This window comes from Telopea speciosissima, chromosome 1 (genome assembly GCF_018873765.1).
Source record: "Telopea speciosissima isolate NSW1024214 ecotype Mountain lineage chromosome 1, Tspe_v1, whole genome shotgun sequence".
Taxonomy (NCBI): domain Eukaryota; kingdom Viridiplantae; phylum Streptophyta; class Magnoliopsida; order Proteales; family Proteaceae; genus Telopea; species Telopea speciosissima.
The window spans coordinates 3,543,882-3,570,399 of NC_057916.1; the positions used below are offsets into that span (position 1 = coordinate 3,543,882).

Consider the following 26,518-nt stretch of genomic DNA (forward strand, 5'->3'; position numbering starts at 1 on the left):
TTGGCACTTCATGTTTTAGTTAATTATGATCTTGCTAGGACAACAATTAGAGCCCCAAACCGAGTTCCATGACCATATAGGAATGGCCGTGTTAAGGATTTTCTATGCAATTGCTTGGCTAGATTTACAACCAGACTTCAATAACAAGTCTCAGCCCTTTTTCGGTCCTGCACCTGGAACTTCTTGACCACACGACTATCAATCATCGTAAATCCGAGCATTTGACAGGGTCAGGCCTAGCCAGAATTGCAGAGACTATCTCTGCTCAGAATAACAATATTCACAAGGTTTATAGTCCGTGTGAAGTTGGGTAACCATTAGCTTGAACACCCTCCAAGGACAAACTCTAGAGACTGAGGAAATAGAGGATGAAATATGCCATAGATGTCCTTCCCTGTGCACGATACACTCAGCAACAGTGCAGTACAGACAAGGTGGACAAACAACAATGGAGACAGGAGAGGGATATAAACAACAAAATTGGGTTGCACCAGAAGTCGCAACATTATTTTGGTGTCTTGTAGTTGTGATCCTTGATTACGACCAATACATTTAAGGTAACGCATGGACCATGCAGCGCCTAAACCAAAGCTTAGCCAAGGAGATATACACGTGCCACTTAGGGATGGGAATTTAGACCTCAGACTATAGCCTTCTGGAGTTCACTGCCCTAAGGTCTGCATTGTTGGTCTAAAAGAACTTTGCTAGAATGCTTTTGAGTTTCACATTTTCAAGTTACAACTCAGAAATGAGTTGCAATTCTCAAACAAACTCTTTAGTTGACTACCTCATGGAAGAAGCGGACAATCTATATGAAGAGCTCGACAGTACGGTAGTTGAAATAGTCACAATAATCTGAAAGACGGGCAATGTTCTAAAGTTGGTGTGACAGCTAACAAGGATCCAAACTACCAAGAAGTCTGGACATCAGATTGCAACTAGGGAATTTTACCATAAATGTTCATCACTATTCAAGCATATTTATTCTTATTTGGCTCAATTACTTATTCGGAAAGAGAGACTCCAGTAAGTATGGTAACAGTATGCTGGATCTCAGTTCTATGACGAGCAAAGATTATGTCTATGAGAAAGGATGAGACTGTAGAACAAAAAAATGACATACTGAGAAAGGGATTATACTTCACAGCAAAGCCGAGCAAAATTACTCATATTAAGTAGCACAAAGAACTGAACAGTTACAATTGATCTAACTCAACAAGAAACTTAAGCCTTCTTTGTTTTACTTCCACTAGTCCAAATAATATTGTTAGCTCAGAGGAAAGAAAGAAGAAAGAAGCAAAGAACAGGCAATCATTCATACAGGATCACCATTGTCAGTATCCTCACCGAAAAGAATGTACCCCAAAACTTTTTCTTTTTTTTTTTCTTTCTTTTTTATTCTATGACACATGCTATTCACAGTCTCAAAATTGTTAAATAAACGTAATCATCCCCTTGCACTTAAGAACCTGAACAAGAGCACCTTTAGCCAATCACTTTAAAACCACAGGGATTATAAAAACTAACAATCAACCTGCCTACCTCAGCAATAGCTTATAAAGACCTGAAAAGAAGGCAAAGCTAGGCTGGCCTGATTAATGGTTGCATTGGAGATCAGCTGATATGACACACCAGCAAAAGCATCTGGGTTCGAACTCACCGGAGCATCTGTTGGAGTTGAATCACTTGTTGCTGCTGCTCTGGAGGCAATGAGCTCAACTGCTCTGGTGTGAGGCTCATCACTTGCTGCAGTAGGGCGGACTCTACCTCAGGTGGAAGCTGCAACTGCAGAGGGGAGGGGAGAAAAATCATATAAATACACATGCAAACCACTACCATACTGGATGGTCCAATATGTGTCGGATCAATTGTCTTGACCAATCTAATCATTCAAAAATTATCTATATATATTAATTTTGAGGCAATTTCACAAAATTTTGTGCATACAAGTTCCAGGTTTGACCTGTGTTGCACCTACTAAGGTTGTCATTTCTCAACCAATGTAAATCCTGTGTTTATGTGGATATATATTCGTTTAAGAGGAAAGAGATAGAAGCAATTAACATAATGTATAATAATTATAATAAAGGGGACTAACACGATGGGAACACTAAGAAAGAGGATAAAACAGACTAGATTGAGGCAATGCACAAGGTTTGCCAAGGTAAGGGCTAAGAGAACATGCTCATCCCAACCCAAAAATAAAAAATTGTATGCGCAACCTGCAAGGTGCACAAATCCTAAGTTTTAGGAAATGAAGAGTTGCATCTTCATTCCAACACCAGCTTCCACATGGATGGAGCATCTTCAATAGGAACTTCTAATGCTTAAGTGGGCTGAGCATGGGAGCTTGAAAAAACTTGTGAAGGACTTTGATATATGATTTTTTTGAAGAAATGTACCTAATGTAGAAGCTTCTACAGATGGTTGGGGTTTGGCTAAGTTAGCTCCTCCTAAGATCCAAAGTTACAAAATTTTTAGGCCAATGGATGGATCTTAAAGAGTAAAGCTGAGAAGGTCATATTCAAGCCTAGGCCTGTACTGTAAAGCTAAAGATAGCACTGAGACAACAAAGGCAAGCCTGTTCTATCTGGCACCTTTGGGACAAGTTATTCAGACAACAACTGAACTGTATTGTTATTCATTAGAAATTATTAAGGTCATTCATAATTAGACTGGAGATGGATTCCAGTATTTTTTTAATTTTTAAAAGTTTCCTAGCTTTTTTCTCATGGTCCCTCATTTTGGTGCTGGATTTTCAATGGGTAAAGGTTATCTTTAGTCATTTACGATTTTATTTGATTGTTCCAGGCCAAAGATTCTATACCAGTGGATATATAGTTTTCCAAAGTCTAGCTCTGCAGCAGCAGTGACCATTTTCTTTTTCCCATAACAGTATAAAATTTTTGTAAGAATTTCATTTCACATAAATGGTGACTTCGACTCCCAGCTCCAGAAAATATGATAGATCCTTGCCAAGGAGCTACATGACCGCTTCTTAGAAAAGCAGTTTAACAGAATAATTAATAAGTTTGGATTCAGCAAAAATTCAGATATGGATTTGCTCTGTAACTAAATGGACTCGAAATTCAATAATATGAGCAAATATTCAAACTTAAAAACAGAAACAGCCAATAGTCAGATTCAGAGACCTTTGTGTTTAATACAGTTCTTATTTTTTTCTCTAAAGGGAGATATACCAACATAATATTAGAAATAGCAAAGCAAAGGTGTGAAAGTTATGAACTACTAGTAGAACCTTAGTTCAACAGCTTCATCGTGCTAAATAATTATGTAACACGTTAAAAGTTCGATTTCAATTAAAACTCACTAAACATACAGCTAACAACCTGGTCCATGCTTGAATTCTAGCACCAAGTTCATAACCCATCAACTCTTAAATCAAAGAAAAAAAAAGGAAAAGGAAACCCGAGAAGAGGATTGATGATATGAGTAACATATAAGTAGGACCTATATTAATTTCACAGGATCAGAAACAAATCAGGCCTTTTCATTCAAAACAGCTTCAGAGGACTTCATGTTTTTTATTCTATTTTGTTTTACCCACTATTTTTGGAAGTAAAAAAAAAATCAAAACTTCAAATTTTGAGATGGCTACAAGGGTTGACTGGTTAGCGTGTCATTCGTTGGGCTCTCACATAGCAATGGTCATCAGTAAGATCATGTTAAATGGGATTTGAATCACAAAGAGTTTTACAGTAAGTTCTCTTCAAGCTTTCATCTTCAACCCACCATTCTTGTCTGCCCCAATTGAGAGGCTCGAGGATAAGAAACAAACAAAACTTGATGTTACTGTAAAAGGTCACCATGCAGAGGTCCGCAGCTTCGTTAGATTCAGTTGGATACTTTAAAGCACAGGAAGAAGATAAAGGAGATCAGTGCCAGGGAAATAAAAAAGAACTGGTAACCCAGAATGCCGCTGGGAGAGTGTACTAAGGAAGGAATCAAAGCCTTTGCCCTTTTGATCCACAGATCTTAATATTAACTTTAGCCTAATATAAAGATATAGGGCAACCCTTCCAGCTGAGAGTTTCAATCTGAAAATGCAGATCAAACCTCACAGATCCTTTGATGATGTCAGCTCTCCGAGTGATTGAAGTAATGTCGTTCCAACTTTTATAGACAATAGAAAGAGAGAATAGTTGTCAAGGCATCGCCTAGGCGTCCAGGTGCCTTTTACTGGAAGAGCGCCTAGGCACCTAGTTGGTGTCGCCTTGTTTTTTGCCCTCCACCACCGCCTTGGATCGCCTTGGCACCATGACAACTATGGGAGAGAGAGAGAGAGAGAGAGAAACTTGCTCCAGTAACTGGGCACCCTCTCCGGAAGCTGGATTCCTTTGAGTTAATTTACAATGAAAATAGGTAAAGGGGAGAGATAGGTTTGAGAGGAAAGATCACCGAGTGTTCCAGGTTCTTTTTCCTTCTTTTTTTTTCTTATCCTGATTTCTTAAATGATAAGTGACATTTGAAGACAATGAGATTTTTAGCTGTTCCCATATGATTCAGAATTATCTGCAACACACACTCCAGAATTTAAGAATCATGAGTTTTCCTGTGCTTTTCAACTGTTCAGGTAGAGGGAAAAAAGTTACTTTTCAATCAATCAGAACAATTCATGCATTATCCGTTAACTAACTATGATTGATAAGTAAACCAAACAACATGCAGGAACATTTGGAAAAGTGTTAATAGTAGAAGAAATAAACTTATTGGAACTGCTGATGAAAAAAACATTACCGGAGAAACTTGTTTCTCAGATTGTTGCACTCCATCAGTACGAGAAGCTTGGTTTGCAGCCAATGATCCAGTTGTAGAAGTGCTCAGATTCACCAGGCCATGAGAAACTCTCTTTCCACCTTCCAACCTTGCTAGCTTAGAAGGGCGATTCATCCCCTCTGAAGAATTACTAACCATGCTTGTTTGTTCAGGAAACCCTGAAGGCAAATTCGAATAGTTGTTACTCCTAGGGGCCCAGGGTCCATCATCAGTAGCCTGAGAAGATCTTTCAGCATCTCTGTGAACTGTCTCTGGTCCACCTGGCAACATTGATGAGCCAGGCTAACATTTAACAGGATTAGATACATGGAAGAACAATATTGACAGAAATAATTAAAACCATTAGTAAGAACAATAATGCTAGTCACTAACTACTAAGATTTGTGCAACAAGAAGCAGAAAAAGAGGGGACAAGCTTTGAATGGTTCAATAGGTCAGTACTGATATATCCAGCTCAGCTGTTAGCCAAATGCTCAGTCTCCCATCTAAACAAAAAATTGGTTTATTAATTTGTCATATATATATATATATATTCCATTGCAACGGTAAGGTTGCATACATTATGTATCTATATGTATCTCTTTCATTGCCTTGGTGCAATGGTAAGGTTGCTCCATTGCGACCTAGTGGTAGCAGGTTAGAGTTGGGAAACAGCCTCTCTGCGAAGCGGGGGTGTTAAGGCTGCGCACATTATAACCCTCCCGAGACCCTGTAGTGGCAGAAGCCTCGTGCCCTAGGTACGCCCTTTATATGTATCTATATCATCTATTAACCATATACCATAATTACATTATATTACTTTTTATTTGCATACGCTTATCCATAGACCTTTTTTCTATTAACCATATATCATGATTCCATTATATTACTTTTTATTTGCATACGTTTGTCCATAGATCTTAAAAAAGGGCGTACCTAGGGCATGAGGCTCCCGCCACTGCGGGGTTTGGGGAGGGTCATAATGTATGCAGCCTTACCCCCCGCTTCGCAGAGAGGCTGTTTCCCAACTTGAACCCACAACCACTAGGTCACAATGGAGCAACCTTACTGTAGCATCGAGGTCTGCCCTTTTTATCCATAGACCTTGTATAAGCAAAATCTGGGCATAGTGTCCTAGCACATATAGAACTGACTGATGTGACCTTTCTGCCCTTCCCTAAATGCGACTACCGCGCTCTCCTTTGCTCAAGCTAATGAATGCAATAGTGCACTACCTAGTTCTAAGTAATTCAACGAGCTACCTTACTTGAAAGCTTAGAGCAATGAAAAGCGCAAATGCTCTACTCAAGCAGGAACTCTAGGCGGCAGGGCCCTAGATGCGCCAGTGATTGGCACATAGAGGAGTGGTTGCATGGGTTTCTCAGCCTACGCTAACACGCACTGCAGTATTTCAGCTAATCTCCAGACTTGAAAGCCTACATTTGCTGGCGTAACAGCAGTGAGCTCTGCTTTCAGAAGCAATTTCTTCTTCAAATATCACAATATCTACATAACAGCACGCTCTAGAACTAGGACGTCGGTAGTCCTTCTTTCACTTGCTTTTTTACCAGGTCCAATAGGTTGGTCGCCTAGTAGCCGCTCTGCTATGGAGCTACGTGTACACTGCCACACAAAGACTCTCTTTCGAAAGTGAGACCACCACTAGCTTTGAAAAGAGGGAGAGTACACTCCTAAATACTGTGATCTTATATACAATATTGTTGAAACTATTTATCCACCCATGTCCCCTGATGAGCACATTTATGTGTGAAATCTTAGTGCATAAAGCATATATTTTACCACATTGGACAGAGTTACTCGGTGCTTTCTTGTGCTTTTCAGGGTTTAGGTGAATTCTTGTGAAATGGAGGAGATGATGCTAAGGAAATGTTTTTAAACTGTTTAGAGGTGTTAATGGCTTGGATGCATAGCCCATCGAGTCAGCTTCGCAACGGTTCAAACGGCACTTGATTCCGAGTTGAAACGAAGAAGTTACGGTCGTTTCCGTAACAAAGCACGAAAATGGTCTGCAGGGGTTTATTTGTAATTATTGACAGTCGTCCGGGGATAAAGTGAAGCGAAAGTTCGGATTCTAGGGGCCTTAACGCAATAACCAGAAGTTATATTTCCTGTACCCGAAAGATTCCATTTGGAGGGCTCTGGACAGTCCAACTTCAACTTAAGATATCTTGGGCTCCTGAACTCCAAATTGGACAAAATTTGGGTCTATTTTGGGTATTTTTTGCAAGAAACACAATGGTGAGACCTATATAAGCACCCCATGCTCCACGTTTTTATTGAAGGACAGATTTGGCATTTCATTAATTATGAGTGAAATCCTAGTCATCACTCTCTCTCTCCTCCAACTTTCTAAGGGCACTCCTGAAATTCTACTTGGGATAGATTTATTTTAAAAGATATTCTCTCACCTATGAAAAGTTGAAAAGTCAAAGATGCTTTGATTTTATTGCTTGGAGAAGATATCTACAAAGAAAATGAAGCACTTGTTAGAATTGGAAGTTTACTTTTCTAGAAATAGAAGGTCTACGTAAACAATCTTCTCTTCTTCTTCTTTCTATTTTTTTCTTTTTTTTCTTAGGATTCAAGGCATTGTAAAAGAGGAAGGAGGAGAGAATATTCTCTTTTCTTAGGGAATATTTCTCCTACACTTCCCTCTTCTCTCTTCTCCTCTCTTCCCCCTATAAATACCCCTTGCCTTTTGGCTTGTAACAGGTTAGTTTTTTAGTTCAGTTTTTAGTTAGTTTCTAGTTCAATTTTAATTCATTTTTTAGTGTAATTTTTGGTTCATTCACTTAGTGAAATTTTCTCTTCTTCTCCTATTTTTGGCTTTAGTTCTTAATTTTGCTTTCATAAGATTAGTTAATGGTTGTAATAGGATTAGTTTATGCTTTAATGTCTTCAATATGGTTGTAATAGTTTTAGTTTAAAGCTTCCTAGTCTAAGCTCCTATGTTGATGACAAGACTTGGAGATTTAGAAGAGGAGGCCAAGGTAAATTTATGAAGTATTCAAGCTTTTCAGTTACATTCATGCAAGCACATCCAGGTTTTACTATCTAAACTCTCAATCTCATTCTCCCTCTCCTCTATCTCTCTCTATCTTCTTCTTCTTCTTCTTCTTCTCCCTCTATTTCTTTTATTTTTTTTATATGGTTGTGTTATGTGGATGCACTTTTATTCCCTTATTTCTTTTTATGTGATTATGAAGTGTGGCTGCGTTTTTGTTATTCCTTCCAATTTACGTTAGTTTGATAGGTTAGATGCTCATGTGTTAGGACGCCAACTTAATCCCTTAATTTTGTTAGATGCTTATGAGTTGAGTTGGGATGCATTAATTTTCATTAGTTTCATTAGTTTCATTAGTTTAATTTAACACTTTAATTTGGTTCACTTTGCATTACTTTTAAGTTAGTTAAATAGAGTGGCGTATATCTCCTCATGTTCGACCCATAGCTACGATTGACCCGTACGCTTGCGGTATAATTTTTAAACTCAAACAAGTTTTTGGATAGTTCGTCGTGTTAGAGCTCCTATATGATATACACATTGTTTCGTCCCTTTCCTACAAGGTCGGCCTTTTAGAGGAAGCGGTTCCAACATGGTATCAGAGCAGGCAGGGGTCACGGTATCGAGTCCCCCTAGGAGCGGGCAGGAGTTGAAATTATTTATCCACCCGTGTCCTCCTTTGGATAGTCTGTTGTGTTAGAGCTCCTGTATGATATACATATTGTTTCCTCCCTTTCCTACAAGGTCGGCCTTTTAGAGGAAGCGGTTCCAACAAATATCATCAAATGCGACGCAAGTCAACCTGACTCTACTAGGGGCTAGAGCAACCAATAGTTTTGCTGCTGAGTCAGACAAACTACCTTTAGCTACCTTTAGCTAGGAGCTTCTTTTCCTTCAGCCCAGCTCCCCGAAAACAAGATTCGACTTATATGCGTTAAGCATATTGCTCCAAGCAGTGATCCTTAGGGTTTTCAGAACCCTCTCGGCAGGCCTGTGATGTAGATAAGCTTTGGGTTGGGTTATGTATGTGTTGGGGCTTTGATCCCATGTGTTTTCATTGTAATGGGCCACTTTAATGGGCCTAAAATATGGGTAGTAGGTAGGCATACGGGATTAGGTTTAGTTAGTTCTTTTAATTTTAAGTTGTTTAATAGGCTTTGAATTCCCTCACCTTGCGTGACAAAGATTCCTTTTATTAGCATGCTTCTTATTTTTGTTGCTTAGCAATGGTTACCAAGCAAATCCTTTCCCATTAAAGCTATCAAATGCTCTGTATTTTTACCCTTTTTACTGAAAAGGAGATTTGCTGTACTGGAGAATCTGTCCATCAGATTTCTCCCATACTTTGGGCCATTCAAGGACCATCCAAGAGGGACCTTCGACCAGGGTTTCTTCCTGATCTGAGCTTTTGTTCTGCTGATATTAGAATTCCCCTGTTTTAAGTCTATTAACTATTTCAGACCTGAAGTTTCTCAAATTAATTTCAATCTAACCCTTAGATCTGAATCATACTTCGGGGGTTGATTGACCCAGCCAAGAAGGGAACTCGATTTGAATCTTAGGCTGATTGAGGTTAATTAGAAATCTCTTATTTGCTGAATTTCAGTTTCAGATTTGATTCTCTTGTAATTACTCTTAATCCGACCGTTGGATCATTGCCATCTTCTGAAGAGTATCTATGCAATTTAGTTGTGATTGATTGTCAAAGTTCAACCTTCATCTGAGAAGGTTGACTTTTGTTGACTTTTCTTTTGGGTGACTTGGGAATTGGGATCCATTCAGAAGGGTGTTTAGTGAATAACCAGCCTGCCGCGCTGGCGAGCAGCCCATCTTTTAGATAGTCTCTATCTGAAAGTAGTTAGTAGTAGTATAAGTTTAGGCCTATGCACCGACTTCTTTTTTCAAAAAGAAGATGGGACGACTTTTCATTCATGATGGCAGAAGGGGTCGCCCAGAAGTCCTTTCTCTTTGTATTGAAACGAGAAGTTTATTCACTTAACCTAAGATAAAGGGAGTGACTGCTTTTCTTATATTCAAGTCTACTCAAGGCGCTAAATGTCTCTGAACGCTCTTCTTCCGTGAGTGAAGTGATGGGCACCAAACTGTAACACCTTAACAGATAGACAAATAATTATAATTAAATCTTTCCGAATCTATCATTAAGCAATCATTCACATCTTCAGGCAATATCCATATCTGAAATCCTACGAGCACTTGCGTAATGTCTCTCTTCTCCCCTTTCTCTCTTCCATAGTTCTCTCCTAATTCACTAAATTCTTTTCGTTTTCTTCCACTTCTCTTAATGTCTGGTCGGGCAGTTATCTCAATTCCGCCAAATCATAACTCTCTCAAACCTGTACCTGTCTTCTTCACTAAACCATCTTACTTTTCGACTGCTCTCAAACCCAAAACTTTTCAACCCTAACTGCATCCTCCCATAAGATTCCCAAGTTCTTAATCCAAGCCTGCACCTTTTTACCTACCTGAAAATTGCCACTTCCATAAACCTAAGAAAGTATTAAAAAGAAATTGAAATCCTCCCAGCCAAAGATCATGCTAGTCAACCCAATAATCCTTTCAATGCTTTGGTCGAGTCCTTCCCATTGTTCCACTTTCAGTTTCAGCACTAGGTATCTTCATTATTCAGCTAACCCACAAGTATGTTGGATATCCTGTTGTCCATCTTACACCAGTAGATGCATCTTGTGAGGAGGTACTTCCTTGGAGTTGAGGTGCGTCTAGCCCAGCAAAGATATGGTTATATCCCAACAAAAATCTGCATATTCTTTCTTGTCTAAATTTTATATGCATGAATGCAAGCCTATTTATTTGTCTTCTTATCTCAATGTGTATAATGCATGGCTATATTCTTTTGGAATGTTTTCCAGCAGCCTCAGTATAGACAAGCTTGTCCCCATGATTGGCCTCAGTTCTGCCACATGGCAGGATGATAAGGTAACTCTGACCGTTGGATGGATAGGTCTGGATGGGCCACTTATCAAATTTCAGACTCAAATTCAACCATATACCTTCCCATCTCTTCCCATCTCCACATGCATCCCCATGTACAGCCATGCACTCTTTTGGTAGTCCTGAATTTTTCAGTGTCGCATTTTGCCACTTGGCAAACTCTGTTTCGGCTGAAAGTTGACATGTGAGCAGGGACCTTGTTGGGTTAGCCTAGGTGACTAGGATAAGAAAATTGAAACCAAAAGCGCAGTCAAGAAAACAAAGAACCAAATTCTAGAAAAATTGAATAACCTGAAATCATAGGATCAAAAGCTGGTCAAATACTCTATTCAGAGAAAAGAACAGAGAATCGAAACCTGAAGTTAATCCAATGGTCTGATCTAAGTTACAGAAATCCTATTTGAGATCCAGCACTTAGAACCGACTACAGAAAAGCAAATAAACATACCCAAATTAAACCATAACAGTAGGAGAACTCAGAATTAATATCAGCAAGATGATCTGAGTTATGAAGTAAAACAGAATTCTATATTAGCAACCGGATAAAAGATAAACAAACCTGAGAAATCAGAAATCCTAGTATTGATGAGATTCTAAAGTTTTGAAGTTAAGAGTCAGAATTTTAACACCACAGACAGGTCCAGACTAGAATCCAATTAAAAGATATGCAATCAGCATTGTAAAGTCTGAAACACCAAGCAAGGAACTGAGGATTCTAGATTATAACATGCACAGGAACTTGAAAGAAATCTCAGAAACTTATTGACCTGGTTGCAGTAGCTAAACAATGAAGAAGATGATGAGAATAAGAAAATATGACTAAGCAAGGAAGCATCTCACCTAGCCTCAATTGGAATCCCACCAGCCATTATTGGCATCCCATCAAAATAAACCACTGCATCTCACAGCATAGTCTGAATCTCACAGAACATTAAAGCAGCAAAGCCAACTTCATTCAAATAATAAAATGTGGAGAGCTCAATGACTCTTACATCATTATATAGAGTTGAATGTTTAAGTTTCATACTCTATGTAGGAAATAATTTCCAAGTAGAAAACATAAAAAAGGAAACTGTCTACCATGGGGAGGAATCAGAATGTCCCAATACATCAAGTAACTTGGATATACTACTTAAACAAGCAACTTATCAAAATAACTAGATAAGGAAAATTAAAACTCCTAAAACAGCCCATGAATTCTGGTTCTTACTTCTTAGTGAACCAGAAAAAACACCCAAGCAGGGGCTTGGTCTGAACGAAAGGGGTCAATGAAGAAGCACAAAGCTGAGTCAAAGGCTGAGTTAACTCAGTAACACCAAGGCTAAGTTACTGAGTCAGGTTCTTCTTCCTTCGTCCAATCATGACACATAGCGAAGTCCTACAACACTTCAATACAGCTTCTAGAAGAACTGCTCATCTATAAATTAGTAAACAATGTGAACTGAATCAGCATTCAGGATGGTTCTCTCAATCTCCATGGAAACAGGCAAGGTTTGAGCAATATTTAGCATCCAACCCATCTAATGAAACAAATAATGTAATTTTACAGCAGATCCATCTTGATTCTTATTCTGCTCTTATTTTTTATTAACACTATAACAGAACAAGATACAATGCTGCTGCGTGTGTCAGTAAAGTTGGTACCTGAAAGCTTGGCTGGGATAGCGAAGGCCGAGGCAAAAGTGAAGGATGTTGAAGAGCTGCATTTGGGTTAAGCAACTGAGAATTATGCCCTGAGTTCACAGTACCAATTGGTCTAGGAGGCTGTAGCAGAGGGGGTTGAACTTGCTGCTTCAAAGCAGAAGAGGTTGCCAAAGCTGAAGTTTGTGGTCGAACAGACAAACCAGAGTAAGGTTGAGGCCGTATGGATAAAACTGTTGAAACTCCAGACTGCCCTGGAATTGACGACTGTACTAGAACTTGACCTTGTGCTTGACTTTGTGCTTGCTGTGGATGCTGAAATCGAGGCTGAACAGGAAGTTGTGGAAATGGAAGTGAAGACTGAATGTTAACTGAAGCACTTTGAGGAACAGCAGACATTTGACCTTCTTGTAATCTGGACATCAACCCAGCCTGCATATTATTCTGCGTGAGAGGCATTTGTCCAGGGAAAGGAGGAAGTAAACCAGACTGCTGACCCTGCATCCCATCTTGAGATTGAGGCTGCGATAGTGAACCAGGTGCCTGCCGAATATTTGGCATCTGCAACTGCAGAATGCAAACAAAACATCACCACACCAAATTCTTTGTACTGCTAATCATAGATAATAAGATAGTTTCTATGTGCATGAGACAAACCACTTGCGGTGTCACCATTCCTAGAATAATCTGCGCCTGCACATGCACAGAAAGAATCAATGAATTTGCAAGCTTAGATTACAAATACAAAAAAAATCCAGAATCATTGTCATTTTCATCAACTAATTCTTATCCCAACTAGCTGAATCAATAACAACAGTACAAAGAGCACACTGTCATTGAAGCATTGCCCTAATAACTTATTAGGAACCAAAATCTGGATGCAATAAAAATCCGAGGAAGCTTAAGGATGAAAATGATCATGAATCAATAAATGACAAAGTTTTGGAAAAGAAAAATGAGAAATTGGAAATGTATCCTTCCAGTGATCAAAATAAAATTTACCTTAACCTACGATGAAAAAATAAAAGTTACCTTGACCTACAATATAGGAATCTTCAATCATAAGATATTGACTGTGGCCTCTAAAGCACAAAGTGTGGTATCATAGTTCTGATTTATTTTCTTATGAGTGCATACTTGAGAAGAAGAAACATTACAATGAAGCAAGCTTCTAAAGATGCATTGCTAGCTGTGGAACAATCCTCCAAAAATGCATGTTCACTTAGTTGTCACAAACCATGCCACTTGTGACCATAAAATAAAGATGGGCAAGAGCTTGGCCCTGAGAGTTAAGAGGGAACCAAATGCTAAACAATCACCTGGAAAAGAGCTTTTGGCAGCTGCGGACTTGCTAGCAGCAGTTGGCGGGCTAGTTCCTTGTTTTGTGTAGCCATTACCTATCATCAGCATTATGTATAAAATTGTGTCTCCAACCTGAGGCTGCTTAAAATGAATAGAGGACAGAAGGGAAATGTTCACCTTAATCACTGACATTATCTCAGACAATTGGTTCCGAGACATTTTAGCCAAGTAATGGGTTAAAGGATCATTGCCCAAACCGGGCTGACTTTGCAGACCATTTTGCTTTGAGAACGTGCTACCAGTCTGAACATCACCCAAAGCTCCAGCCATGACTGATGCAGCAGTGACAGCCAATGGGAGACCAATTGGCTGATGAAGAGCAGAATCTCCAAGAATTGCAGGGCCACCTAAGTGTTTTTGAGCATCTGTATTATTCCCATTACAAGTTTTCACATGGACTAATGCACTACTAGGTTAGGGGGTGAAAATGAAGAAGATCTAAAACAGATTATAGTCAGGCAAAGAGTAAGACCAACCAACATTTGAAGACAACCCAGGTCCACCACGGCCCTGCAGAAGATTAAAAATGATAAGAAGGTAGAAAGATTTTTCTTGCATTATTTTAATCCATTAATTTAAAATATCACTTATTTCACAATTATACAGATATCCATTTGGAAACATTAAAAACTGAATGTCAATGAAAATGTTAATACCTGCTGCATGAAGCAAGAAGAAAATTAAATGGTTAGTATATGGCCCAATGGAAAAATGCGACTGCTACCAAGGATCGAGAGATCATGCAACAGAGGATGAAGCTGCAAAGAGTTACTCATAATTAATTGCTTCATAGAATCTCTTTTCATTTATTTTTATTATTAGTTACTGTTAGAAGAATGTACTCCAGAATACCGAGGGGGTATTCTGGTCCTTTTGGGGGTATTTTATGTTATTAAGTGTTTAGTTGGCTGTATGGGTTTAGTCCCACATCGCCTAGCTTATGTAAGTTGTAACTTCCCCTCTATTATAAATAGAGGGGGTCTTTCTCTCATTAAATCAATCAATTCCATTATTTTATTTCCTCTCTCTGACCCACGATTCAACCAACATGGTATCAGAGCTGGTCTGATCTAGGTTAGAGAGAAAAACCCTATGTTCTCCCTTCTTTTCCTCCAATCAATCTCACCTCCTCTTCTCCCTTTTCTTGTTTTTTCCTGCTCCTGTTCTTCTCCCTTTCAGCCCAAAAACAGGGGCAGCACTAATGAGGTAGACATAATATCAATGATTTAGTGCTGCCCCCCTTTCTCTTCTATCGTTTTTCATTAAAATCCTGCTGGACCCTAATCTGCAATTTGGAGTTTCCCTTTTGTCTTTGGAGATCAGATTCCTATCACCTAAAGTAGACTGATCCTCCACTTTTGGAGCACCATATGCAGCCTTTTCCAGCACCTTCCTACCCTATTCCATTGACCTCCTTTCCTTTTTTCTATTTCTCCATCTTTCATTAACCTTTCCAGCCCCTACCCTAATCGATCTCAACTTGTCAGGGTTTTTCAAAACCCTGACTCCAATCGATTTTAGGGTATCCCTTTTCAGATGCAGCTAATTTTTTGGGGGTGATTCCCTACTACTACAAGCCATACTCGACCTAAGTTTGGACCCTTTCTGATGGCTGGATTTGTTTCTACAGCAAAAATTCCTTAACCTGCTAATTTGGTTACCTGCCAAAAACCCTGACTTTCAGGTTTCAGTTTTTGCTACTTTTTTTAGGGCTGATTACTCCCACTTCAAGGACCAATCGACCTCAATATTGCACCTATCCAAGTTTTTTGGAGACCCCTACCCCAATCGATCTCTTCTTTTTAGGGCTTTCCAAAACCCTGATAAAAATCGATTTGGGCTAGGGATGTTTGCTGCTATTTGGAATTTTTTGTTGGTGTTTCTACCATCATGAAAGACATTCTACTTCAACTATTTATGGCTTGAAGAAGGTCTACTGCCCAAGATAGCTGCTGCCCTCATTATCTGCGATTTTTAGGTATTTCTCCCATGTGAAGATCAAGTCTCAATTACCAAGGAGATTGGTCATTCGAACTGGAGATCCATTCCAGCAGTTTTTGGTCAGCAAGTATTACAATAAGCAAGCACCTTTGACATGTCAGCCTCACCTTTGTTGAAGACCCCTTCCCTACAATCGATATTCACTTTCAGGGTTTTTTACAAAACCCTGGCTATAATCGATCTAAGGGGTAGGGCAGTCCACAGTTGCTAATTTTTTAGAAGAGTTTTATCAACATCAGAGGAGTATACAGCCCATTATTCAGCATCTTACATCTGCTTTTTTAGTAAAAAAATTCCAGTTCATTCTGTTGGCTTGGTTTCTTCAATTATCAAGCTGTTTTTCTTGTTCCTATATGGCTGGCTGCTTCAACTACCTATGGATTTGTCTGGTTATTTATCTTATTTGGCTGGTTATTATGAGCTTCACTACCTACCTGGCTGGTGTTATTGATTGGCTTCTGTAAGCATGATTGGTTGATGTGTTACTGCTGCCTTCATGTGGAATACTGCTGCCCTATAATTGTGACTGTGTTTCCTCTTATTGGCGATCGAATTTCTCTTGTTATTGAAGACTCGAATCTACTACCCTGGAGATCAGCCTATTTGGGATTACCACAGTGTGTTCCACGATTTTTTGGTTGCACCTACGAACCTATTCAGTTATGTGAAGCTTTTCTGGTTAATATCCGGCATACTTTGGAGCTTGCATACTAGCATTGTTACAGATTCAGATCTGATCCAGTTTTGTTGAGGCTACTTCCATTCATTGTTGTCTGGATATCTTCTTAGTACTGTCTAGCATGTGGGAGTTTCTACCATGGAAACTTTTGCACAATTGCTCCTCCCTGTTTGAAGATTGAACAAGCCTTGACAATTGGAGCATTTCCTTACTTCAAATCAGATTTGTATCTTTTTCAGATCTGAATATTGGGGTTAGGAGTTTCTCCCCTGCAGGGGTTTCCATTCAAAGTATTTGATTGATTGATGGAAGAAGGTTGGAGCTTTCTATGTTACCCAAGTTAATCCTACTCCATTATCCCACTGCTGTTTTTCCTTCACCACCTCCCAAAACATACCTTTGGCATTACCCATAACACCCTTGGAAGTTAATGGTATTCTCTTCTTTACCATTTCTTGTTTTTCCATTACACTTGGCAGCCACTAAACCATTCTGGAATGTTATGTTTTGCCCTATCTCTAACCTAATCTCTCTTATGTCCACGTGCACTACACGTGAGGGGGGGATTATATACAGTATACCTGCAGCCATTGCAGAGAGCAGAACATGCAGGGACACTTGGTGCAAAACATAGAAGGTCAGAGGTTTCACCATTGCCAATAAGTATCTACCTTGTTATTGGGTTACGTTTGCCGTAAGGGGGAGGCTGGTGTTAAAAGTTTTGAAGATGTTTGGTTATTGCCTGCCCATATGAGGTCCCTACAGTTTGGTTGTTCCATGCTTGATCTTTATTGCTGCTGACTCATCGCTTGCTGCCCTAGTTACTTACCTTCAAGATTATCGTCGAGAGATTCATCCCTGGACAATTGTTGAAGATTGGTAACAATTGATAAAGTCTGCCCAAGTTTGAAGGTCTATTTTTTTCAAGTTCTTGAAGGTCTATTTGGGAGCTGCATTCCTTTTGGAGCTGGATTCTGCTACAACTTATTTTTCCCATTTTTCATTCAAGTTGGGCATTAGTACCTTGTATGCGCCAACTTGAGGGGGAGTGTTAGCATTGTTATGGAGAGAGTTTTTTCTTTTAGAGTTTTTTTCTTCTTTTAGTCCAAGCTGGATCTTCCTTCTTTCTTATTTGTACAATCCAGCTTGAGGGGGAGTGTTAGAAGAATGTACTCCAGAATACCCAAGGTACTAAAACTCGGGTCTCGGTGCCAACTCGACTCTTGGAAAAACCGAGACGAGTCGAGATCTCGCCGAGTTGGTGCATTTTTTTTTTTTCAACTCGAAGCCTCAACTATGGGTCAACCCGAGATCTGGACCCGAGATCCGAGATCTCGCCGAGATATGTCGAGTTTTGTCCAATTAGGTAAGGTATTTAAGTGGTAGGTGGATTAAAATAATGGGTCGAAACCGAGATCCAACCGAGATCTCGCCGAGATATGTCGAGTTTTGTCCAATTAGGTAAGGTATTTAAGTGGTAGGTGGATTAAAATAATGGGTCGAAACCGAGATCTCGCCGAGATATTGCACTTTTAAGACTCGCAGGCAATCTCGTCTCGAGATTTCGAAAATCCGAGAAACTCAGCGAGATGTCGCCGAGATCTCGCGAGTTCTCGAACCTTGAGAATACCGTGAGGGTATTCTGGTCCTTTTAGGGGTATTTTATGTTATTAAGTGTTTAGTTGGCTGTGTGGGTTTAGTCCCACATTGCCTAGCTTATGTAAGTTATAACTTCCCCTCTATTATAAATAGAGGGGGTCTTTCTCTCATTAAATCAATCAATTCCATTATTTTATTTCCTCTCTCTGACCCACGATTCAACCAACAGTTACAAAGTTCCTGGAAGGGACTTATGTGATGAGTTATTTTGTACTTAGATATTCTACTATCAGGCCCATTAATGGGATTTTACTTTTTTCAGTAGAGTTCTTTCAGCAAAATCATGATACTCCAAGTTTAGTCAGTTGAAGTATTTTAAGGAAGTACATTTACAGTAGGAAGATGGTCCCACGTAAGGGTTGGTCTTCTTTCTTTGTATTAAGGTGTGTATGACAAGGATAAAGTAGGGGGTTATAAGTACCAGAAGTGGAAGCTACGTAAGGACTTGGTTCTGGTAATTTTGAATGTGGTTACAGATTCCTGAGAGATAAGAGCTGACCAAGGTCAAGCCACACCAAGGGCGATGCCAAGGTTTTGCTGCTATTTATTTTCTTGCTCTGCTTCCTGAATATTTTAGTACTCTGGGTTAGCTGTTTCTATAGTTTTACTGTGTAAACATTCTTTAAAATTTTGGAATGGTTCATGGTCTGTGTCTATAAAATCTTCTGAGTTATTGACTCCTACTAAATCTCTATCCTTGTTATTGGAATTTCCAGTAATACCCTGTTGATTAAACAATTCTTCATTGCCAGACTTTTAGGTTAACATTCAAGAACTCAAACGCTTTTTCTTTCTTTTTTTTAATTTGACAAACTACACCAACAAGTGAATCCTAGAGTCATGAGAAACGTAGTTCACCCTAACTATATCAAATGTGGTGTCCTTGTTAGTTCCATCTACTTGGATTAAATCACAAAAAGTGATACTTCTCCTTCCAACCATATACATTTTCTTTACCCTATTGTCAGCAATACAGATCCATATTATTTAATATTTATTTCACCCTAAACTATAACTTCTCCCTCGCTACTGTTTCAAACCCTATGACCCCTACTGCCAAGACTACTAGCAGACCTCCTCATCCTTTATGGGTTTATCTACTGGCCCCATAACAGTAAAGATTGTACGGGTTGCCACAGCTATCCCACATCATTGCACAACTCAAACCATGCCAATTTCAGAATTTTGATAGTGAAATAACAAATTTCATCTTCATTCTCTCTTCACATTCTCAAATGAAACTGCAACTATAGTTGTGCTCAACCCAAGCCCCACCCAATGGTTTGAACAGACAGAACTGAGGATGGTTTCACTAGGCAACCAAAAATAGAACCAAGGTTGGGCTGAGTTCAGAGCTTGGACAACTTAACCCGACCAGAGCCCTCTGTATTGTCCACTGACACACATGAATTCTAAAGGATGCAAATTCTGTCTCTTAAATTTGACTTTTCACACCCAAAAAGAAATTATAAGACCACATATTCAAGTCTAACCCAGCCTAACCTGACAAATCTTAAGACAACTACAGAGAAAACAAGGTGAGGTCCAAGTAAATTATAAAAAAGAGCGTATCCAGTGCACAAGGCTCCCACAACTGCGGGGTCTGGGGAGGGTCATACTGTATGCAGCCATACCCCCCCCCCCCACTTCACGGAGAGGCTGTTTCCAGACTCGAACCTGCGACCACTAGGTTGCAATGGAGCAACCTTACCATTGCGCCAAGGTCCACCCTCTAGGTCCAAGTAAATTATGCTCCTTATAATTTTAGTTCTTGAGCTTGGTTGGCAACTGTCAACAACTTAAGTGTTCAGTTCAAAGGCTTGAGTTGGAAGAGAAAAAAAAAAAGGGGGAGGGGAGCCCCAGGGAAAAAGAATTAGTATGCAACAAAAGGCTTCCAGAAGCACGAGCTTAACTGTACAACAATCAAAATGCCCTCCAAATGAGCTGAGTGTAACAATTGTGTAAAATAAAATATTTGCACCTCACTTTGAAATCTGTCCAGATGATACCTAAAAATTTTTATAAACCGAAAGGCGGAAAAAAAAAGTCAAAAAACTTTTGGGACAATAACTGACAATGAGCTGTCTCAGCCTTTTGTTTTCCCCAATCTCTTTCACATCAAGTAATTGACAGATATCAGAATCTCATATTGTAGAATACTCCACAAATACAAGAAAAATAAAAAACTAGTTCCACTTATGAATTTCCATACAGTGCAGATATATGTGTGAGTTGGCAAAGTCAGTATTGCTAATGAAGAAATCTCATGCATCTTGCAGCCAGTGATACATCCTCAAATCATAAGGAACTTGACAACTTAATCATGCAAGGAGTTAGGAGAGTTGAAATGCTGAAGGACCGAATGAAAATTCTTGGGACTTATAGGAGGTGCTCATTACTGAGCACATCAATGTGACAGGACAGCTCCATTGCGGTGTTGCCAACATCAACATGGTTGGTACAATCAGTATTCAAACAGACTGCAACAGGTTCAATGCTCTTAAAAGTATGCCAGCATGGCATTACAGTTTGACTATTTTCTTGGGATTAACATTTAGATCTTGAAGCTCATCTACAACTAAACCAAAAACAATACATATTTATTTTACTTTCTAGTATGCATATCAGGGAGCAAACTTTTCCTTGTGATTAGATGACATGATGGATGGCTTCAGCAAGAAACAGATCCAAAGTGGTTCATATAGGGCTCTTTCAGATATCATAAAAGCCCTGGACCAATTTTTTTACTGCAACATGTTTGGGATCACCACTCAAATTGACCACAAAGTAGTCTGCTCTACTTTTACTTAGTTCCAATCCCCAAGTTGATGGCCTCAAATCAGTGTTTGGAGGCTGAAAGTAGAGTCAAATAAAGATTGATATCAAGATCTCTACAATTTTTAACGTTGGGAGTCATTGGGCGTTGAAGTGATCAATCAAATTCTATATAATGGGTGCCCTCTAAGACTTGCTAAAATGAGACACCACAACTACGAGTTGGCTAGAAGCTGGAGTCAATATTCACATACACAATCAATGCAGGGAAAAATAAAGCAGATTTTCATCAAAAAGTGGTTGACAATAAGATTTATGTTTCAATCAATCTTCAATAAATGGGCTTCTATTTAGTTTACCTGTTCACGGTTTCTGTCAGCACCTTTATCATTTTCAGCAAAGTCAACCCGTAACTGGCGGCCATTGATCTCATAGCCCTGAAGATTGCGACGAGCACTTAGAGCTGTTTCTTCATCTTTGTACTCACAGAACCCATAACCTTTTGGTTTCCCAGTTTCTCTATCAATAACTAATCTGTAATAAAATAAAGCTGATGAGAAACTGGAAGGAGGACCATGAACACATTTATAACAAGGTAAAGTATCTCTTACGCACAAAGAGGACTACCATTTTGACATTCATCCAGTTCATGGCAGAGTGGAAAGTCGAGCAGTTTATAGTTTCATTAGGTAGCAGAAAGTGATAAAATATAATATATGATGGCATACCATCATTTTCTTACAAGAGAGAATTCATGCCATGTCGATCAAAGCAATTTACATTCAACCATAAATTAGAATACTCTCAAGAGGAAGCTAATATAGGCAGCACAGATGGCTAACACACCCTATATAAACTTCCAGAGAATAAAGAGTTTCAGGAAAGAGATCATTGGTTCATTCAGTTTAAAGTTCATGTCTTGAACATAAATCCAGTTCATAGTCATGTAATGTCAGTCCATCTTACAAATAGTTCCATTCAAATACTCCTCTCATGTTCAATCATAAGGGCTCACAACAGTTTCCGAAGTTTAGTTTCGGTTTAAAGATATTTGTCAAGTAGAGTGTAATTTTCAATTGTGGTTTTATCTTTCAACGGTCAAAACCATTAAATTCAAAATTGGCACTGTTACTGTTTGGAGGTGTCTTTACAGCATTTAAATATTTCAAAAGGTTGTGATTTTTGGGGTTGCCTTGAGCAGGTCCCTTGAAGAGGTTTACTCTTTTATTTATAGGGATCGGTCCATAATGTTGCATTATGACTTTTGTCTTAAAATTGCCAATCTTTCTCCCAAAAGCTCTCTTGTATTTTCACATAGACTATTGCATTGCTTTCAAACCTTTGTAAGTTTGGTTTTCAAGAGTGTTGAGCACTACCTTGTCTACCAACGTGACCCTCAAGTCAAGTGCAAGGACTCTTGGGTGGGCTTATAAAGGCTGTTGTATCTTGGGAGATTGGTTTGCAAGTAAACCCGATTTGCACCTATAGGGAGCAAATACAATCTTACGGAGAGTGGCCTATTAGCACGCTTCAATCTTGTTTGTTGTTTCTACCGTTGATGTTCGTGATCGTGATCCAAAGACCGACTCTCCAAAGTGTGACATTGTTTGAAGAATTGTTTGCCATAAGATAAGTCTTACTTTATTCCTATAGTGGTGTTTATTTCCTACATTTCTTAACAGTGTATCATTGCTTGAATATTTACAATAATACGAAAATGATCAAACAGTGATATCAACTCAGTGTAGTCAAGACATAATGACTTTATTACTTATATCTGGTGAGACTAAGGAAGGTAGCGCTATCGAAATAGTATAGTCAAGATAAAAATGCCTAACACACTTATAGTCTTGGACCACTATTGCGGTATATACATAAATGAATGAGCCCTAAAGGCCTGTGACATATCATGTAACGGAAAACCAACTTATGTGAGAGGAGATCCCTTGAATTAGGTTTAAATGGTGAAAACAAAGTCGCAAGATAGCTTGCTAGTACTACTATAGTTTTGTCTCATTCTGGTTAGATGGTAAAGTAGTACTCACCACAATGACAAGAGGATGAGTACATGGCTCTTAATCAACTATATCTCACAACTGTGGGGGGTGTTATGTATATGCACACTATGAGTTGACCTAAGTGGTTGGAAGAAGTGGGGCCGCTTCTAATGAGAATTTAAACGTGAAATTTTATAAACAATCATTAACCTAGATGGGACAAAGGTCGGTTCTTTAAAAGGAGAAATGTATGTTTATTCGAACGGGACGACTTAAGGTCGGACTGTAGGATATGACTGGCATGCCAGTCAGCAATACCGATGAGGGAAGGTTCAAGAAACGATGTTCTCAACCATACTCAATAGCGTGACTAATGTAGAACTAGAGCCAGAATAGGTCTAATCCCAGGCAATATCAAATGGAAAATCTCCAAAGAACAAGAAAGCGAGCAATGGTATTCCTAAGAGAACAATGGGATCTCCAAATAGTTAGAGAAGAATGATGAGATCTCAAAAGATAACCAAAGATAAATAGTCCCACAAAGTAATAACCTGTTGAAGCTACAGTTGAATGATATCGTAGATGTAAGAAGAAACTCCCACGAGAAGATCACAATCTGTAGAGAGAAAAGAAGGCCGATCAGCAATTCAGGGCTTTGAAATCCAAGATTCCTTCCAAGAATCGATGATGGGGAATTGATCCCTGCAGTAGTGATGGATCTTGGACTTGGCAGCAACAAAGATTGATATGAACTGCTTGAAGAGAATTTTCCAGCAATCTTGAACAGATTCTTGAGATTGGCTAGGGCACAATTAGGGTTTGATGATAAAATCGATGGAAGGGGGATGGAGAATGGAATGGGTATCTCACCTATCCTATCTCAGGACTTCAACAATGCTCAAAGCAAATTCTGCATTCATTCAATTGTGGGTGGCTCTCAAGAGCTGTTACATATATATATATATATAGCCTAATGGCTGAACAAGAAAACTAGAAATCAAAGTCAAATTAGGACTCCCAACAAAACTAGGATTCCAAATTAGGATTACAACTCAAATAAATGACTAAATAAAAGACAATAAAAGTCTAAAAACTAACATCATCAACATCCCACAATTTATGTTACTGGTGTTGGGAGAATCCTTACACCTACGGTGTAGCTAGTGTAGGGGAATCCCTACACGGCTACACCTATGGCTGTATTTCTTGTTGGACAGCAAAGATACATCAGTGACATGTCAGACCTAGTGTAGATTCAAGTCCAAAAGACATCTACAACAACGTATCTTATATGTTTTAAAGTGCTCAATACTTGATCTTCGTTTTACCGCACTTTTGAACTTGTGGGGGAATTGTGGTTTTATTTCAATGGTCAAAACTATTAAATTCAAAATTCGCACTGTTTTTGTTTGGATGTGTCTTTTCAGCGTTTAAATATTTCAAAAGGTTGTAACATTTCTTGAGTGTGTCCGTTGAAGAGAATTCACTCTTCTATTTATAGGGATCAGTCCACAGTGTTGCATTATGACTTATGTCTTAAAAGTTAAAATTGCATGCTGCTGTCAAAAGCTCTCTTGTATTTTGACATAGACTATTGCATTGCTTTCAAACCTTTGTGAGTTTTGTTTTCAAGAGTGTTGAACACTACCTTGTCTACCAAGGTGGCCCTCAAGTCAAGTGCAAGGACTCTTGGATGGTTTGTAAAGGTTGTTGTATCTTGAAAGATTGGTTTGAACCTATAGGGGACAAATACAATCTTAAGAAATTGACCTATTGGCATGCCTCAGTCTTGTTTTTTGTTTCTACAGTTGATGTTCGTGATCGTGATCCAAAGACTGAATCTCCTAAGTGTGACATTGTTTGAAGAATTGTTTGTCATATGATAAGTCTTACTTTATTCCTGTAGTAGTGTTTATTTTCTACATCCTTCTTTGCTTAATCAGCTACTGTTAGAGAATATGCTCAACCAAGGATCCCAAAGCAACAAGCTTGCGCCTTAAAAGTGAAGGAAGTTGAAGTGGGTGCCCATAATTTTGCTTAAAAGTGAAGGAAGTTGAAGTGGGTACCCATTATTTTGCTTCAAAGTTAACTCTTGTATTATATATGGAGATACAGGTGGTGATTGAACATAGAGGGATTTCGGAGATATAAGAGTTCGTTTTAATATTGCCATAGTAACTCTAGTGCGCTCTACCATTAACGACCAATCCAGGACTCCCAGTTAGATGCTAAGACCAAATCTTAACACCCCAAAAGGAATTTACTTCCAATAAAGAAACTCAGAGATGCTCCCCCTTTTTTTCCCCAAAACAAATCTAGGAAAGGAAAGGGGAGGAGGGAGAGAAAGGGATACTAACCTGAAGGATACGACAGGTCCAACCTCTTCACAGATTTGAATAAGCTGTTCTTCAGTTGCATCGTACGGTATGTTTCCAACTGCAAAGATTCAAACGAAATCAGCGGAACAGTTGAGCAAACCATTTAATTCAATCCCGGAAAGTCATGCCTATCGCTCGAAATTCATCACTCAACAGTGAAACCAATTATCACACAATCAATAAAGTTAGAGAAAGGGAGAGGTTTATAACGAACCGAATACGCATCGGTGCTGAGAGTTGGCCATATTTCATAAAAAGAAAGAGAAACCATCTTCGACGAAGATTATTATTAGATCGGTCTTCTTCCTCGGCATTCTTCTTTTCCGAAAAACTACCTTCCTTTCTTTCTTGGGCTCTCTCTCTATATATATATGTGTGTGTCTGCTAACGTCTCCGAATCGCAACCGTCGACTGTTTCTTTAACAGCCGGTGGCAAAGATTGTTTGCCCACACACCGGCGACGGGAAGGGTGACGCTGGTCAGCTTGCGAAGAGAATACAGTACATGCTCCCAAACAGTGCCGACTGCCGAATATGGATTGGGCTAAAAATCAGAACCCGAGAACCGACCATGGCATTATTAATCCCTAAGGTGCGAGCTTGCGTGGTCTAATCAATTAATTGGGTATTAGGGCTATGCTAAAAATAAACCGGCTTCCTCCATGTAACCTTGGCACGAGCCCGGCGTAGCCCTGCGGCGGCTAAAGAAATTGCTTTTTCCCCTTAATATAACGAACCAATTTTTTTGGTAAACAATATAACGAAGCAATGAACCATTATAAAATGGGTATACCCAAAAAAAAGGAAAAAAAAACATTATTAAAGGGGAAAATCTTTTTTTATATTAGCAGCATCTATCATCTTGACCATTGATGCAAGCATTATTTGAGGACCGGAATCGGCATCAGGATCGGCTTTCACTGTTTTCGACTCTTATACACCAGAAATCGGTATGAATTGGCTGGTTTTTTGAATCAGGAATCGGGCACACTTGGGAATTGGTGCTAATCGAATTTGGTCCAATTTGTTGGATTGACGATCCAATTCCTATTCTTAGAATTGTGGAATGTGGATGCAAGTGATATTCTCTCCGATTGTTATTATTGTCACAACCAACCAGTGTTTTTCAGTTTGTAAGGTGTACAGAAGTCACAAGACAAATCTAAGCCATCTATTTTCATGTTTTTTCTCTTCTTATTCCTGCTTAGAGTTTGGGAGAATGGAATTAGGTATTGGTATTTGATACATCCAAGATT

General features: G+C 39.1%; 1 protein-coding gene across 5 annotated transcripts; it reads right to left on the bottom strand.

Annotated features, from left to right (window-relative positions):
* Nucleotides 1–1,356: 1,356 nt before the first annotated feature.
* Nucleotides 1,357–25,864, bottom strand: LOC122652484 (cleavage stimulating factor 64-like). 5 transcript variants are annotated; one of them, XM_043846237.1, is made up of 10 exons: nt 25,478–25,861; nt 25,243–25,321; nt 21,248–21,422; nt 14,251–14,284; nt 13,892–14,139; nt 13,732–13,809; nt 13,070–13,105; nt 12,416–12,979; nt 4,765–5,079; nt 1,357–1,794 (listed from the first exon to the last, which is right to left on the bottom strand). In XM_043846237.1, exons 1-10 carry the CDS (start codon nt 25,506–25,508, stop codon nt 1,657–1,659), a joined length of 1,698 nt encoding a protein of 565 aa, XP_043702172.1. In that variant the 5' UTR covers nt 25,509–25,861; the 3' UTR covers nt 1,357–1,656. The 5 variants fall into 5 exon arrangements, with proteins under 5 accessions (XP_043702172.1, XP_043702188.1, XP_043702196.1 ...); XM_043846253.1 differs by having other exon boundaries at nt 1,357–1,779; nt 4,759–5,079; XM_043846261.1 differs by having other exon boundaries at nt 13,892–14,121; nt 25,478–25,860.
* Between the last annotated feature and the right edge of the window lie 654 nt (nt 25,865–26,518).

Bases quoted from the DNA above. Each gene is read 5' to 3' on its own strand.
- LOC122652484 (XM_043846237.1), bottom strand. From the start codon at position 25,508: ATGGCCAACTCTCAGCACCGATGCGTATTCG. The intron at 14,140-14,250 runs GTTGGTCTTACT...GGAATAATACAG, and splicing joins TGGGTTGTCTTCAAATGTTG to ATGCTCAAAAACACTTAGGT. The intron at 1,795-4,764 runs TCTCCGGTAATG...TTTCTCCCCTCC, and splicing joins AACAATCTGAGAAACAAGTT to CCTCTGCAGTTGCAGCTTCC.